Raw genomic sequence first — 15479 nt, forward strand, 5'->3', positions numbered from 1 at the left:
TCCCCCATCAAACACTCCCAGGACAGGGACAGCAGGGAGTTAGATACAGAGTAAAGCTTCCTCTACAAGGAGCCCAGATTGTACTGAGTGCAGTTCTCGAAGAGTCTCTATGCTGGGTGTAAATGTCCCACTCTGGCCTTGCTGAGTCACTGAGGTGGATGGTCTCTGTGCTTTCCCCTGGCTCCTGGAAAGGTCTGGAGGCAGGCCAGTCAAACCTGAGACGGTGTCACTGTGTTTGAGCTGGGATCAGCTATGGCCTGTCTGTTTACAGTCAGTGACCCACCTGAGAGAATGATCTCATTCAGGGGAGTGTCTGTCTCTGAGCTGGCCGGGAGAGAATCCGACCGGGATCATTGATAGGGGAAATCGGAATTGCGGGCGAGCGGAGGGTGGGTTGTTGGTGACAGTGTCTGTTTATGGTTTTTCCAGGTTGAGGAGATAGTTGACGTTGGATCGTTTGCCCCTGAAGATGTCCACATCCCCAGTATCTACGTGCAGAGAATCATCAAGGGGGACAACTATGAGAAACGGATTGAGGTGAGGAACACCACTGGGTGCGTCTTTGCACGAGAGAAAAGTGACAGCAAACAGAGCTCATCCAGGCCTCTGAGCCCATCCCTCACTGGGGGGCGTGGGGAGACACGTCCCTGCTCTGAGCTCCCCCAGCCAGGAGTTGGTGGAATGGGGTGGGGTGGCAGTGTCCCTGAGCTCCCCAGCAGAGGGTTCCCTGTGCCGTCAGTGGGAACAGTGTTCCTAATGGTGTGCTAGATGTAGTTGGGAATTAGAGGGTTATTTGAAGAGGAATCGAGTGGATGGTGATCGAGGGAGGTGGTGGGCAGGTAGAGCGATAATCGTTGGGCGAATGGCCTTCTTCTGTCTCATTGTGTCTGCTTCATGTTCTGTGATTCCTGAGCGCTGTTCTGAATCGACCACTGCCGCACAGACCACAGCAGTGGGGGGGGAAGGTCTGATTTCCTTCCCCAAGACTGAACACAGCATCAAACTCTAGATTAAACTGATTGGATTTTATTGTCAGCTAAAGGATTGTATATAGTTATGGGGGCCACGTTATGGGGAAGATGTGAGTGTATCGGAGAGAGTGTGGGGGTGGTTTACAGGAATGAGAAACTTCAGCGATGAGGATCGATTGAAGGAGTTGGGACTGTTCCCCTGGAGAGAGGAGGCTGAGAGGGGATCTGATGGAGGTTCTTAACATATGGGTGGGCAGAGGAGGGAGGGAGGAGCTTTTCCTGCTTGTGAAAGGATTGAGAATGAGGTAGCAGAGAGCGTAGTTCTGAGGAAAGGTCACTGGACCCGAAACATTAACTCAGGTTCACCCCCCCACAAATGCTGCCAGACCTGTTGAGTTTCTCCAGTATTCTGTTTGTTAGTTTCAGATTGTGAGGGGTTGATGAGGGGAGGATATGTCCTCCTGTGCTGGACACTAGTCCGAGGAGCAGTAGTTTAAAAATAAGAACTTTCCCTTTTAAGACCCCAATAAGGATATTTCCCCGCCCCCCTCTCAGGGTTGTGATTTTGTGGAATTCTCCTGTAGTGGACTCTGGGTTATTGAATGTACTCAAGGCCGTGTTAGAGAGAGAATTGATTGACGGTGAAGTGGGGGGTTATGGGAGGAGAAGCAGGATCTTCCTGGTGGAGTGTGCTGATAGGGTCACTGAGGTGTACAGCACGGAAACGGGCCCTTCGGCCCATCCTGTCCCCACTATTCCAATCCCATTTCCCAGCACTTGGCCCAAAGCCTTCATTGCCTCGGTATCACAAGTGCACATCTAATTACTTCAATGTTCTGAGGGTTTCTGTGCCACCCTTACAGACAGGTCCCACCACCCTCTGGGGGGTTGTTCTCACAACCAAAGGGCTGAATGGCCTACTCCTGTCCCTAAGTCCCTGTGTTTCTATAACCCTATAGAACGCGGAACAGAACAACACAGGAACAGGCCCTTCAGCCCACCTTGCCTAGGCTGTTCTGATGCCATTCTAATCTAATCCCGTCTGCCTCTCCCATGATCTGTATGTTTTAATCCCTGCCTGTCCCTGAATCTGTTGAAATGCTTCTTAAACTTTGCTATTGTATCTGCTCCTACCGCCTCTCCTGACTGTCTATTCCAGATACCGACCACCCTCTACGTTTATATTTTTTAAAAACAGCTTTTCTTGCACATCTCCTTTAAACTATCCCCCTCTCACCCTAAACCAATGGCCTCTAGAATTTGACATGTCCACCCTGAGAAAAAGTCTCTGACTATCCTCCCTACCCATACCTCTCAGAAATGTATACACTTCTATCAGCCTCTGATACTAGTGAAAACAATCCACGTTTGTCCAACCTCTCCTTCTAGCTGATACACTCCAGTCCTGGTAATATCCTGGTCAACCACCAAAGCCTCTCCATCCTTCCCATGAGGTGAATAGTTCCTTCTGCACCCAGCACCGATGGGCTGACTGGCCAGCTTCAAAATCCTGGAATTCCCTCCCTCAGGGCATTGTGGGTCACCCTACAGCACATGGACTGCAGCGGGTCAAGAAGGCAGCTCACCCCCCACCTTCACAAGGGGGCAACTGGGAACGGACAATAAATACTGGCCCAACCAGTGAAAGCATGACCTCCTCCTGTGAGGTGGCCATTCTGTGAGTCTGTTTCAATGTAATTCACTGCTACGTGGCCCTCCTGTACCTCATGGAAAGAGGTGGGAGATGCTGGGGTTGGTGCTAAGGTCAGCATTGATTTGTCTATCCTGAACTGACCTGCAGGAGGTGCTGGTGAGATGCCTTCCTGAACTGCTTTTGAGGTACAGTCATTTCTTCTGTAGAATGATAGTCATGTTCCTGTGCGAACCCATGCTATATAAGAATCACGCGATACAAATAACACTTAGTGTTGGTGATGCAATCGTGCTACAGCCAATACATGTTTTTAAAGTTTGCACTTTGGAAACAGTGTCCCAAGTTTGTTAATTGTGTTACAGCAAAATTGTGCATTCTAGTGGAATGACCTGTGCAGTGTTTCTTTTTTAATCAATGGAGTGGCCTGTTCAGATCGAGAGTCTGGATCAGTGGTGCTGGAAGAGCACAGCAGTTCAGGCAGCATCCAATGAGCAGCGAAATCGACGTTTCGGGCAAAAGCCCTGTCGATTTCGCTGCTCCTCGGATGCTGCCTGAACTGCTGTGCTCTTCCAGCACCACTGATCCAGAATCTGGTTTCCAGCATCTGCAGTCATGGTTGTTACCCTGTCCAGATCAAGAGTCAACCTCCTCACGGGAGGTGGGCTGGTGGTGGTCATGGTGAGAGGGCTTTGGAGTCTCATGTTGGCCAGACCGGGTGGAATGGCTGATTGGTTACAATCCACTTAGAGTGCACTAACTTTTAAAAGAAGTGAATTCCCCAACTGAAATAACCAAAATACAGGATTTCACTGTTGGAGAATTGCGTTGTAACCAGCTAAACTAAATGTAGATCAGAGGGTAAGTAACAAGCTGTTGATGTGTGTCACATTGAAAATGAAAGTCAGTTTTGTATCATTGAACAACATCATGAAGCGCTTTCTCTCTACAGCCCTTGGATATGAAGTGGTAAAGTGACCTAGACTGAAAATGTGTTGCTGGTTAAAGCACAGCAGGTTAGGCAGCATCCAAGGAATAGGAAATTCGACGTTTCGGGCATAAGCCCTTCATCAGGAATCCTGATGAAGGGCTTATGCCCGAAACGTCGAATTTCCTATTCCTTGGATGCTGCCTAACCTGCTGTGCTTTAACCAGCAACACATTTTCAGCTGTGATCTCCAGCATCTGCAGACCTCATTTTTTACCCCAAGTGACCTAGACTGCCAGGAAATGTTCATCATTGCCCTCCCCCAAAGCAGGCTGAACCTTCCAGGGTTCTTCCAGTCCTGTTGTCCTCTGCCGGAGTTTTCCTGGAGAGGGTTAATATCCTGTGTACACGAAGAGCTCACTGCTCGGGAACCCCAGCCATTCTGTTCCCTGCCAACTGGCCACAGAACCCTTTGGTATCTCTTGCTGTGCCTCCTTAACAAATCCATTTTCCTGGTTTCAGCCCAGCATCAGGTTGTCTTACCTGAGCTGTATTTTTATTGAGAGCAGTACAAAAAAAACTATCACTTAATCTTCTGTGGCTTTCTGTTTTGGTTTCTATCCCCATGGCAACCAGAGGTGACAGGGACTCATCTCCAAGCTGAAGTGTTTACCAGGAATTCAAATGTTCCCATCCCACCCACAGAAACAGGCCCTTCGGCCCACCATGCTGATTTTGTACATGTTCTATCCAGCTTGTGGGACTCACCCACCCCAGAAACTACCCCAACCATCCAAAAATCTAAAGCTCTCTCTCCTCCATCATCCCTTGAGCCACTTTAGACTTAAGAGGGCATCTTAACTTCCGTATTCATAGTTAAAAATCGCACAACACCAGGTTATAGTCCAGCAGGTTTATTTGAAAACACAAGCTTTCGGAATGCTGCTCCTTTTGTCAGGTGCTAGTGAGAGAGGATACATCGGACACAGAATTTTTAAAGTAAAAGATCAAAGGGTCCTACAATTGATATGAATGTATTGAACAAACCTAGATTGCTATTAAGACTTTAATCACTCAGAATGGAGATGCATGTTTCAAGAGATTAATATGTAAATACCAGAACTTCTTTCAAGTCTCTGCTCTGAGATACCTTAAAGTATGACCTTTCTTAAAGGCAGTGTCCCCATTCCGGATCTTTCCGGATGCTTCTGTGTTGCTGTAATGATATGATGTTCTTTCTGTTCAGAGACTAACTCTTCGGAAGCTGGGGGACTCTCAGCCCAAGCCGAAGACTGAGGCAGACGTCGTGAGGGAGCGCATCATTCGGCGAGCTGCTCTCGAGTTTGAGGATGGCATGTACGGTATCCTTTAGCAGCGGGCACAGCCACTGGCAGAGTGTCCAGCCTTTTAAAGGTTTAGAGGTCGGAGGGGAAGACGTTTCCAATGGGACAGGGTAAACTGGAGAAACGTAACCATTCTGATTGGCTGGCCACTGAAGTTACCAGCTGTGTCTTTGGCCAGTCATGGTTGCTCTATCATGTCGGGATCTCCAGCCAGTTAGAGTGGCTACATACAGGCAGGGGATCACAGGTTAAGGATACAGGGTGGGTCCGTTAGGACAGAGAAGAGGAGAAATGTCTTTACCCAGAGAGTGGGGAGCTGTGGCATTCCTAGCCACAGGCTAGAACATTGAATGTTTTCAAGATGAACTTACATATAGTTTTTAGGATGAAAGGGATCAAAGGGTTTGAGGGGAAGCATGAACAAGGGTCCGAGTTGGATGATCAGCCATGATCCTATTGAATGGCAGAGCAGGCTGGAGGGGCTGAATGGCCTTCTCCTGCTTCTGTTCTCCGTGTTAGGAGCCTGGGGAGAGGACGGAGTAGATCCTGCGGAGATGTTTCCGTTTTTTGGGAGTTTCAACTCTACAACAACGTCATGAAGGTTGAGTTGACTTGCTTTAGACAGTGGAGCTGTGAGGAATCTGCCCCCTTGTGGTCAGGATTCAGGTCACCGCTGACACAGCCCAGGCTGGGGAGGGACTGGGAGGAATTCCTGCATCCAAACCGAGAGAAACAAATTTACAGGCAGTTGCTGAGTGCTCATTAAGAGAGATGGTGTGAATGGATCAGGGAGAACGGTGTGACCAAGAGAATGTGAGGTCTGCAGATGCTGGAGATCAGAGTCGAGATATGGTGCTGGAAAAGCACAGCAGGTCAGACAGCATCTGAGGAGCAGGAGAGTAAACGTTTCGGGCATAAGCCCTTCATCAAGAATGTGAGGGGGAGCTGGGAAGGGAGCTGAGAGATTCGTAGGAGGGTGGGGCTGGGTCTGGGGGAAAAGTAGCTGGGAATGGAGTTTGACTTTTTGAACCGGGTTCTGGAGTTTGGATGGTCTTTAGTAAGACAGGAGTGTGTAGGACAGACCCTCCCAGATTGGAAGCAGTGCAGAGTGCTCGAGCTATGTTGCTGCTGATATGATGTATGGAGATCCATGTTAGACTTAACTGGAACTAACCAGCAAACCTGGGGATTGGGATGCCAATGTTAGCCAGCAACTTCATCAGACCTGACATCACCGTCCATCTCCAGAGTGAGAATGGTGTTCTGGGATTGGTAAGAGCTCACTGGGTTCCAGAGACAGTGTCACGGCATGGCACCCATTAACTCCAGCTTCCCAGACCGCCTCCATCCACTATAATTTGCTCATTGTTACAACAGGTCTACGGCAGACACTGTCTCCCTGGGTCTAGATTAGAGTGAGGAGAAAGTGATGTCTGCGATGCTGGAGATCCGAGCTAAAAATGTGTTGCTGGAAAAGCGCAGCAGGTCAGGCAGCATCCAAGGAACAGGAAATTTGACGTTTCGGGCATAAGCCCTTCTTCAGGAATTCCTGAAGAAGGGCTTATGCCCGAAACGTTGAATTTCCTGTTCCTTGGATGCTGCCTGACCTGCTGCGCTTTTCCAGCAACACATTTTCAGCTCTAGATTAGAGTGGTGCTGGAAAAGCGCAGCAGGTCAGGCAGTATCCGAGGAGCAGGAAAATTGACATTTCAGGCAAAAGCCCTTCATCAGGAATGTATCCCTACTCTCATCCCTGGAACATCTGGATAACAAGGACACTGACATCAGATCCCTATTTATTGAATTCACTGTTAAATCAAAATGCAAAGACACAGGGACAATGCTGCCATAGACTGAATTACCCGTCTTTCCACGTTGTTGAACACTTGCACGTGGAGTTCACTGGGGCTTGTAGATGAACGCCATTGTGTGGAATGATGCTCCTGTCAAATCAGTTTCACCCACAGGGGAAAGGCATTGCTGCCAAGCTCTGTATTCCCATCGCTCAGTGACAACAGACACTCAGCCGTTTCTAAGGGCAGTAAAAGGCCGTTACAATGCTCTGGGTCTGGAGACATGTGTTGATCTGATCCAGTAAGGACCATAAGCTGTGGGATAGGCCACTCAGCCCATTGAGTCTGCTCTGCCATTCAATGAGATCATATCTGATCTGATAATTACCACCTGCACTTTCCCTACGTTTACCCTCGGGAAGGAAATCAGCTATCCTTACCCAGTCTGATCTACAGATGACAATCAGTGCCAGCCTTACCCAAGGCCAAGTATGTGCTACAAATAATTGACCAGCTGTTCCAGCTAAAGACAGCTGCTGTCAGGAGAGAGTTTGTTTACCTCTTGGATCTCTCTGCCACCCGTGACGAGAGAGAGAATTGAAAAAAGATAGCACTTCCACAGCAAATCCCACCCAAAGAGAGGCAGACCTGGCACATAGGAAGGTGTTGGTCAGTCATCCCAGCTCCAGGACATCTCTGCAGGAGTCCCTCAGGGGAATATCCTAGGCCCAACCATCTTCAGCTGCTCCATCAATGACCTTCCCTCCACCATAAGGTCAGAAGTGGGGGATGTTCACTGATGATTGCACAATGTTCAGCCCCATTCACAACTCCTCAGGTACTGAAACAGTCTGTGTTCAAATGCAACAAGACCTGGACAGGGTCAGCCCAAACATGGATAAGTAACATTTGTAAATACCAGACAATGACCATCTCCAATCCGAGACAATCCAACCACTGCTCAATGGGGTTACCACCACTGAATCCCCTACTATCAACATCCTCAGGGTAACTATTGACCATTGAACAAGCCACATTGGCTATAACAGCCTGGATGGGGGCAGCTCCAACAACACTCAAGAAGGTTGATACCATCCAGGACAAAGCAGCCCCCACTTAATTGGCACCACATCCACAAACATCCCCTCCCTCCCCCACCGACCGCTCAGTAGCAGCAGGGTGTACCATCCCCTCCCTCCCCCACTGACGCTCAGTAACAGCAGTGTGTACCATCCCCTCCCTCCCCCCACCGACACTCAGTAACAGCAGTGTATACTGTCTACAAGATGCGTTGCAGAAATTCTCCAAAGATCCTCAGACAGCACCTTCCAAACCCATCACCACTTCCATCCAGAAGGACAAGGGCAGCAGATACATGGGAACACCACCCCCTGCAAGTTCCCCTCCAAGCCCCTCACCATCCTGACCTGGAAATATATTGCCGTTCCTTCACTATCGCTGGGTCAGAATCCTGGAATTCGCCCCCTCAGGGCATTGTGGGTCACCCTACAGCACATGGACTGCAGCGGGTCAGGAAGGCAGCTCACCCCCACCTTCTCAAGGGGCAATTAGAGACGGGGTACTAAACACTGGCCCAGCCAGCAACCCCCATATTCCACAAAGGAATGATAAAAATTCTACACCTACCCTGAATCACTTAAACTCTGGCACAACTGAGATGGGATCTGGGATGGGGGTTCTGACAGTGCTGATCGAGTGTGTACCACAACCAGGACCTGTGCCCAGCTCCCCCCCCCCCCTCCCCCCCACGCCCCAACCCCCCTCCTCCCTGGGGTTTAGTGAATTGGAGCACGTGCCATTTCTCTTCCTGTGGAGTCTTCAGAGCAGCTGGATCCTCCATCCTCAGGAAGGGGGGATAGCCTGCTCCTTGTAATATTCCAGAAAACCAAACCACCAAGTGGCAGACATGGAGGGTTAGACCCCACTCTGAGCACTGAGAGCAGATCACAACCCACACCTTCACAGCCATAGATTGGCCTTGGAGGGACGCCAGCATTGGTTTAAAGGATGATAGCTGGATGTCAGGGGGTGGTTAGGAGGAGAGAAAATCCAAATTAAACCTCTTTTCTCTAGAATTTCGAGCATTAAAAGGTGATCTGATCCAAGTCTTCAAGACATTAACAGGTGAAGACAATGTTCATAAAGGTAAACTATTCCCAATGATTGGAGATTTTGGATCTTGGGGCATAGTGTGAAAATGAAGGCCAGACTGTTCAGGGGGAGATGTTAGGAAGTACTTTCACTCACACAGACTGGGAGAGATTTGAAACTCTCTTCCACAAATGGCATAGATGTGGGATCAGTGTTAGTTTTAAACCTGAGAGAAAGAGAGGGATGTTTGTGAAGCAAAAGATGTTAAGGGATAATGGGCCAAAGGCAGGAATATGGAATTAGGCCACAGATTAATCATGGTCCCGTTGAATGGTGGGACAGGCTTGAGGGCTGAATGGCCTACCTTCCAATGAGTCTAGATTAGAGTGGTGCTGGAAAAGCACAGCAGGTCAGGCAGCATTGGCAGGGTAGGAAAATCGACGTTTCGGGCAAAAGCCCTTCCTCCTACTCGGATGCTGCCTGACCTGCTGTGCTTTTCCAGCACCACTCTAATCTGGCCTCTGATTTCCAGCATCTATAGTCCTCACTTTTGCCTGTCTTCCAGTGAGTGGAACCAACTGGGTACACACCTGTCTTCCCAGTGTTTGTCCGAGGGTCCCAAACAACCAGTTTGGATGTTGTTGTGTTTTGTAGCAAGTTGAGATTTGCAAAGGGAGCAGTGAGTCAGTGGATTCAGTGAGACAGGGGCCTGGGGATGGTGCTGACTGAATCATCGAAGGCATTTGCTGGTAACTGAGCGGGAGACATTCCCGCTCTGTCTCTCGCTGTCGCCAATGTGCTCTGTCTCACTGTTGCTCTCTGGCTGTCTGACAGGGTCCATATCCACTGGAGGGAGAGGAGGATGCAGACCTCATTAATGCAGGTGAGTATAATGGGGGAGGGATGAGGGGAGAATGCCGGGCGGGGGAGGGGAGGGGAAGGGAAGGGATTGTGGGGAGGTGATGGAGAGCGTGGGAATGGGTGGGGAGAGGAGTGTGGGAGTGGCGAGGGACCTGGGTGGGGTGGCAGAGGACTGTGCAGGGGTGGGGCTGAGACTACTGGGCACTCAGTTCGCTCAGGGGCCTGATTGGCCAGAGGGTATAGTAGGCAAGTCCCAGCAGCTCAAGGTTATCGAGGTTAATCCCCCTCCACCCACCTCCCCCAGTCCTGGGAGGGTGGGTTGGTGGTGGCTGTGGTAGTTCATAGAGCCTCCTTTCTCTCTCCAATGCAGAGATGTGACCCTCACTGTCTCTCCTGACCCTCACTGTCTCTCCCGACCCTCTGTCCTGGTGGCTCAGTCATGGAGCTGTGGTGAAGGTGGAACCCAGGCACTGCCCACTCACTGTTGAGGAACAGACAAACACCTGAATTCACAGTGTGGGGACTCCGTGCTAATAACATGTCTGTCTGTCTGTTCTGCTGCTTTTAGGTAAAGAGACAGTTACTGTTCTTCCCGGAGCCTCGTTTTTCTCCAGCGATGAGTCGTTCGCCATGATCCGGGGGTAAGTGCTGCTTTAAAACGTGTTGACAGGAGGCGGGGCATCACTGGCTGGGCGAGCAATTGTTCCTGTCAAGAAGGTGGGGGTGAGCTGCCTTCCTGACCCGCTGCAGTCCATGTGCTGTAGGGTGACCCACAATGCCCTGAGGGAGGGAATTCCAGGATTCTGACCCAGTGACACTGAAGGAACGGCGATATATTTCCAAGTCAGGATGGGGAGGGGCTTGGAGGGGAACTTGCAGGGGGTGGGTGTTCCCATGTATCTGCTGCCCTTGTCCTTCTAGATGGAAGTGGTGGTGGGTTTGGAAGGTGCTGCCTGAGGATCTTTGGTGAATTTCTGCAGCGCATCTTGTAGACAGTACACACTGCTGTTACTGAGTGTGGGTGGGGGAGGGAGGGGATGGTACACACTGCTGCTACTGAGTGTGGGTGGGGGAGGGAGGGGATGGTACACACTGCTGTTACTGAGCGTGGGTGGGGGAGGGAGGGGATGGTACACACTGCTGTTACTGAGCGTGGGTGGGGGAGGGAGGGGATGGTACACACTGCTGTTACTGAGTGTCGGTGGGGGAGGGAGGGGATGGTACACACTGCTGTTACTGAGTGTCGGTGGGGGAGGGAGGGGATGGTACACACTGCTGTTACTGAGTGTCGGTGGGGGAGGGAGGGGATGGTACACACTGCTGTTACTGAGTGTCGGTGGGGGAGGGAGGGGATGGTACACACTGCTGTTACTGAGCGTTGGTGGGGGAGGGAGGGGATGGTACACACTGCTGTTACTGAGCATCGGTGGGGGGAGGGAGGGGATGGTACACACTGCTGTTACTGAGCGTCGGTGGGGGGAGGGAGGGGATGGTACACACTGCTGTTACTGAGCGTCGGTGGGGGAGGGAGGGGATGGTACACACTGCTGCTACTGAGCGTCGGTGGGGGTGGGAGGGGATGGTACACACTGCTGTTACTGAGTGTGGGTGGGGGAGGGAGGGGATGGTACACACTGCTGTTACTGAGTGTCGGTGGGGGAGGGAGGGGATGGTACACACTGCTGTTACTGAGTGTCGGTGGGGGAGGGAGGGGATGGTACACACTGCTGTTACTGAGTGTCGGTGGGGGAGGGAGGGGATGGTACACACTGCTGTTACTGAGTGTCGGGGGGGAGGGAGGGGATGGTACACACTGCTGTTACTGAGTGTGGGTGGGGGAGGGAGGGGATGGTACACACTGCTGTTACTGAGTGTCGGTGGGGGAGGGAGGGGATGGTACACACTGCTGCTATTGAGCGTGGGTGGGGGGAGGGAGGGGATGATACACACTGCTGTTACTGAGCGTCGGTGGGGGGGGGGATGGTACACACTGCTGTTACTGAGTGTCGGTGGGGGAGGGAGGGGATGGTACACACTGCTGCTATTGAGCGTCGGTGTGGGGAGGGAGGGGATGTTTGTGGATGTGGTGCCAATTAAGTGGGGGCTGCTTTGTCCTGGATGGTGTTGAGCTTCTTGAGTGTTGTTAGAGCTGCTCCCATCCAGAGCAAGGGGGAGTATTCCATCACACTCCTGACTGGTGCCTTGTAGATGGTGGATAGACTTTGGGGAATTACCCGCTGCAGTATTCCCAGCTGCTCACCTGCTCTTGTAGCCGCTGTGTTTATTTGGTGAGTCCAATTGAGTTCAGATCTATACTAATAACCTGACCAACAGAGATGGTGGGGTTGTGGTAATGTCTCTGGACTAGGTATCCAGAATCCCATGCCAGTGTTGTGGGGACAGGGGTTTCAATCCTTTCGTGTCAAATAGTGACGTTTGAATCCAGTAGGAGTTGCAATGAAAAAGTTAATCTAATGATGACTATGTAACCGCTGTCATTTGTTGAAAACCCATCTGATTTATTAATGCCCTATAGGGATGGGAACTGCCGTTCTTACCTGGTCTGGTCGACATGTGACTCCAGACCCACAGCAATGGGGCTGACCTGCCTCTACCCTCTGGGTGATGAATACTGCTCCTGCCAGTAATGCCCACATCTCATGAACAGTTACAAGAATCTTTGTATCTGACCCCGTGCTGCCCCTGTCCTGGGAGTGTTTGATGGGAACAGTGTAGAGGGAGCTTTACTCTGTATCTAACCCCGTGCTGTCTCTGTGCTGGGAGTGTTTGATGGGGACAGTATAGAGGGAGCTTTACTCTGTATCTAACCCCGTGCTGTCCCTGTGCTGGGAGTGTTTGTTGGGGGAACAGTGTAGAGGGAGCTTTACTCTGTATCTAACCCTCTGCCCTGAAGCTCTTCAACCATGTCCTGAAACAAACTCGCCCCATGACCTGTCCTACCTGCCTATCTTCCTTTCCACCTATCCACTCCACCCTCCTCCCTGACCTATCACCTTCATCCCCTCCCCCACTCACCCATTGTACTCTATGCTACTCTCTCCCCACCCCCACCCTCCTCTAGCTTATCTCTCCACGCTTCAGGCTCACTGCCTTTATTCCTGATGAAGGGCTTTTGCCCGAAACGTCGAGTTTATTGCTTCTGGGATGCTGCCTGAACTGCTGTGCTCTTCCAGCACCACTGATCCAGAATCCAGGCTTTTTGAGATGAACACTGAAACTCCTGGCTGACATGATGAGCAGATGTGGTTTTGGTTTTTCTGAATGGAATTGCTTCAGTGTTTCTGTTTGTCTGTCTGTCTCACTCCAGGGGCCATGTGAATATGACGATGCTTGGTGGAATGCAGGTATCGAAATTTGGGGATTTGGCCAATTGGATGATTCCGGTGAGTGGGTTCTCGGAGTTGGTTATAAATCCCTGAATATAGAACTGCTTTGGGCAGTAGTTCCTGACATTACTAGATTCTGACGAGTTTGTGATCACCCTGACTGATTAGTGAGTGGAGTAAAACCATAACGTGGCGCTCTGGCCTGGCAATGGTGTTCTGGAGTCTGTCCGCTGCAGCACCATATCCTGGTATCTCCTTACCAGGAGGCTTTGTAATGTCATTCTGAGAGTGATTAGATAATTTGGTTATGGGATTCAAAAATAAACAACACAAGCTCAGTTAGATGGAGGGAGGGGGAGGTAGTCCCTGACTGACGCCTCCCCAGGTGACTCGATATCCTGCAAAGCTCCCAGACTCTGTGAAGTGCAGGCTCAGTTACAGAATGGCCCCTCAGCAGGTACCTTTTGGGCCTAGTCTGGTCATGGAAAAGCCCGTCGCATGTGGGAGAGAGTCCTGGACAGGGATTCATCCCGTCAAGGCCCCTGGCCTAGCCTCCCCCCTCAGCCCAGTGTATTGAGGTGGTGTACATGGACTTTAGTCAGGCCTATAACATGGAAGGCTGGTTCAAAAGGTCAGAGCCCAGGAGATCCACGGCAAACTGGATCCAGGATTAGCTTCCAAACAGGAGGCACAGGGTGGGGGGTGGAGGGCTGGCTTTGTCAAAGGAAGCCTGTGATCAGCAGTGTACCCCAGGAATCGATGCTGGGCCCCTCGCTGTTTGTTATTCACAGCAACAACTTGGATGTGAATGTAGACGGTTTAATCAGTAAGTTTGCAGATGACATGGGAATTGGTGGGTGTTGTTGGTAGTGAGGGGGATAGTCTCAGGATACAATCTGCTATTGGTCAGCTGGGAAATTGGGCAGAGCAATGGCAGATTAGATTTAATCCTGATAAGTGCGAGGCACAATATTTTGGGAGGTCTAATAAGAGAAGGACGTAGACAATGTATGTTAGTTTCTTAAGGAACACTGAGGAACAAAGAGACCGTGGTGTTATGGCATGGGGTAAACCCCTGCTAATTTAACCCTGACACACAGAGATGCTCACCATGTGCTGTAATGTTACATTTCGAGAGGGAAAAACTACTGCAGTGGCCACCACTTAAAGTAAAAATTAACAATTTTAATCTTTAAGTCCAGCAAAGAATATTAAAACCAACAACTATTTACAGTTCCTTTTCTCTTAAATCTATCTTTTACCTCCCACTCTACAACACTAATCCAATTTTTAAATAATCCCGATTAAGATTTACAAAAAAAAATCACGTTTCAAACCCGGTCAGCTTTGCCAGTTCTCCTTTGTGGAGTTTCCTCTGGGGATTCTCTCCAGGTTGGCCTTGATGTCCTGCTCCACAGACTCCCCACAGACAGGTACCTTTCAGAGAGCTCTTCAGCTAGCAGTCTGCATATGTTAGTCTTAGGCAGTTCTTCCCCTAACTGTACAAAATGTCCGGTTTTTTACCTCAAAACATCGGGACCGTTTCATTGGTTTTAATATTATCAAAATACGAAATTTAAATTTGATTAGACTTTGGTATCTTGGGGCATAATTTAAACTGTTTGGCCGAATTTGAATTTGTTTTTGCTTTCATGGCAACCCAGCTGCTGCTATTTGTTTCGACCAACTGTTACATTGTTACTGAATACAGGACTCTGTGCTTCTGTCAGTCCTTACTAGCTTTTCAACTCTCTTAAAGGTACAGTCCACCTTTACACCTTCACAACTGTGTACAAGTCCATAGATCTTGGAAGGTGTCAGCACAGAGAGACAAGATGGGGATGAATGTACACAGGATGCTTACCTTTCTGAGCCAGTGCTAATAGACTAGTAGGGAAGTCTTCTTACACCTTTATAAAATATTAGTCACAGATGGAATATTGAGTTCAGTTCTGGTCGCCACACTATTGGAAGGACGTGTTAGCACTGGGAATAGGGACAGAGGGAGACTGACCAGGGTGTGATAGCACTGGGAATAGGGACAGAGGGAGACTGACCAGGGTGTGATAGCACTGGGAATAGGGACAGAGGGAGACTGACCAGGGTGTGATAGCACTGGGAGAGGGGACAGAGGGAGACTGACCAGGGTGTGATAGCACTGGGAGAGGGGGCAGAGGGAGACTGACCAGGGTGTGATAGCACTGGGAGAGGGTATAGAGGGAGACTGACCAGGGTGTGATAGCACTGGGAATAGGGACAGAGGGAGACTGACCAGGGTGTGATAGCACTGGGAATAGGGACAGAGGGAGACTGACCAGGGTGTGATAGCACTGGGAGAGGGGGCAGAGGGAGACTGACCAGGGTGTGATAGCACTGGGAGAGGGGACAGAGGGAGACTGACCAGGGTGTGATAGCACTGGGAGAGGGGACAGAGGGAGACTGACCAGGGTGTGATAGCACTGGGAGAGGGGAC

At 50.3% G+C, this 15479-nt stretch overlaps 1 protein-coding gene across 2 annotated transcripts in view; it reads left to right on the forward strand.

Moving 5' to 3' along the window:
* Positions 1–15479, forward strand: part of oxct1a (3-oxoacid CoA transferase 1a) — a 64599-nt gene that overhangs the window by 30934 nt on the left and 18186 nt on the right. For both annotated transcript variants that reach the window (XM_060834196.1, XM_060834187.1), the window contains exons 9-14: positions 430–537; positions 4797–4911; positions 6071–6165; positions 9633–9681; positions 10228–10300; positions 12988–13063. In XM_060834196.1, the coding sequence (XP_060690179.1) occupies positions 430–537; positions 4797–4911; positions 6071–6165; positions 9633–9681; positions 10228–10300; positions 12988–13063 (516 nt within the window). The remainder of the gene's footprint in view (positions 1–429; positions 538–4796; positions 4912–6070; positions 6166–9632; positions 9682–10227; positions 10301–12987; positions 13064–15479) is intronic.

This window comes from Hemiscyllium ocellatum, chromosome 2 (assembly GCF_020745735.1).
Source record: "Hemiscyllium ocellatum isolate sHemOce1 chromosome 2, sHemOce1.pat.X.cur, whole genome shotgun sequence".
In the NCBI taxonomy this organism is placed as follows: Eukaryota; Metazoa; Chordata; class Chondrichthyes; order Orectolobiformes; family Hemiscylliidae; genus Hemiscyllium; species Hemiscyllium ocellatum.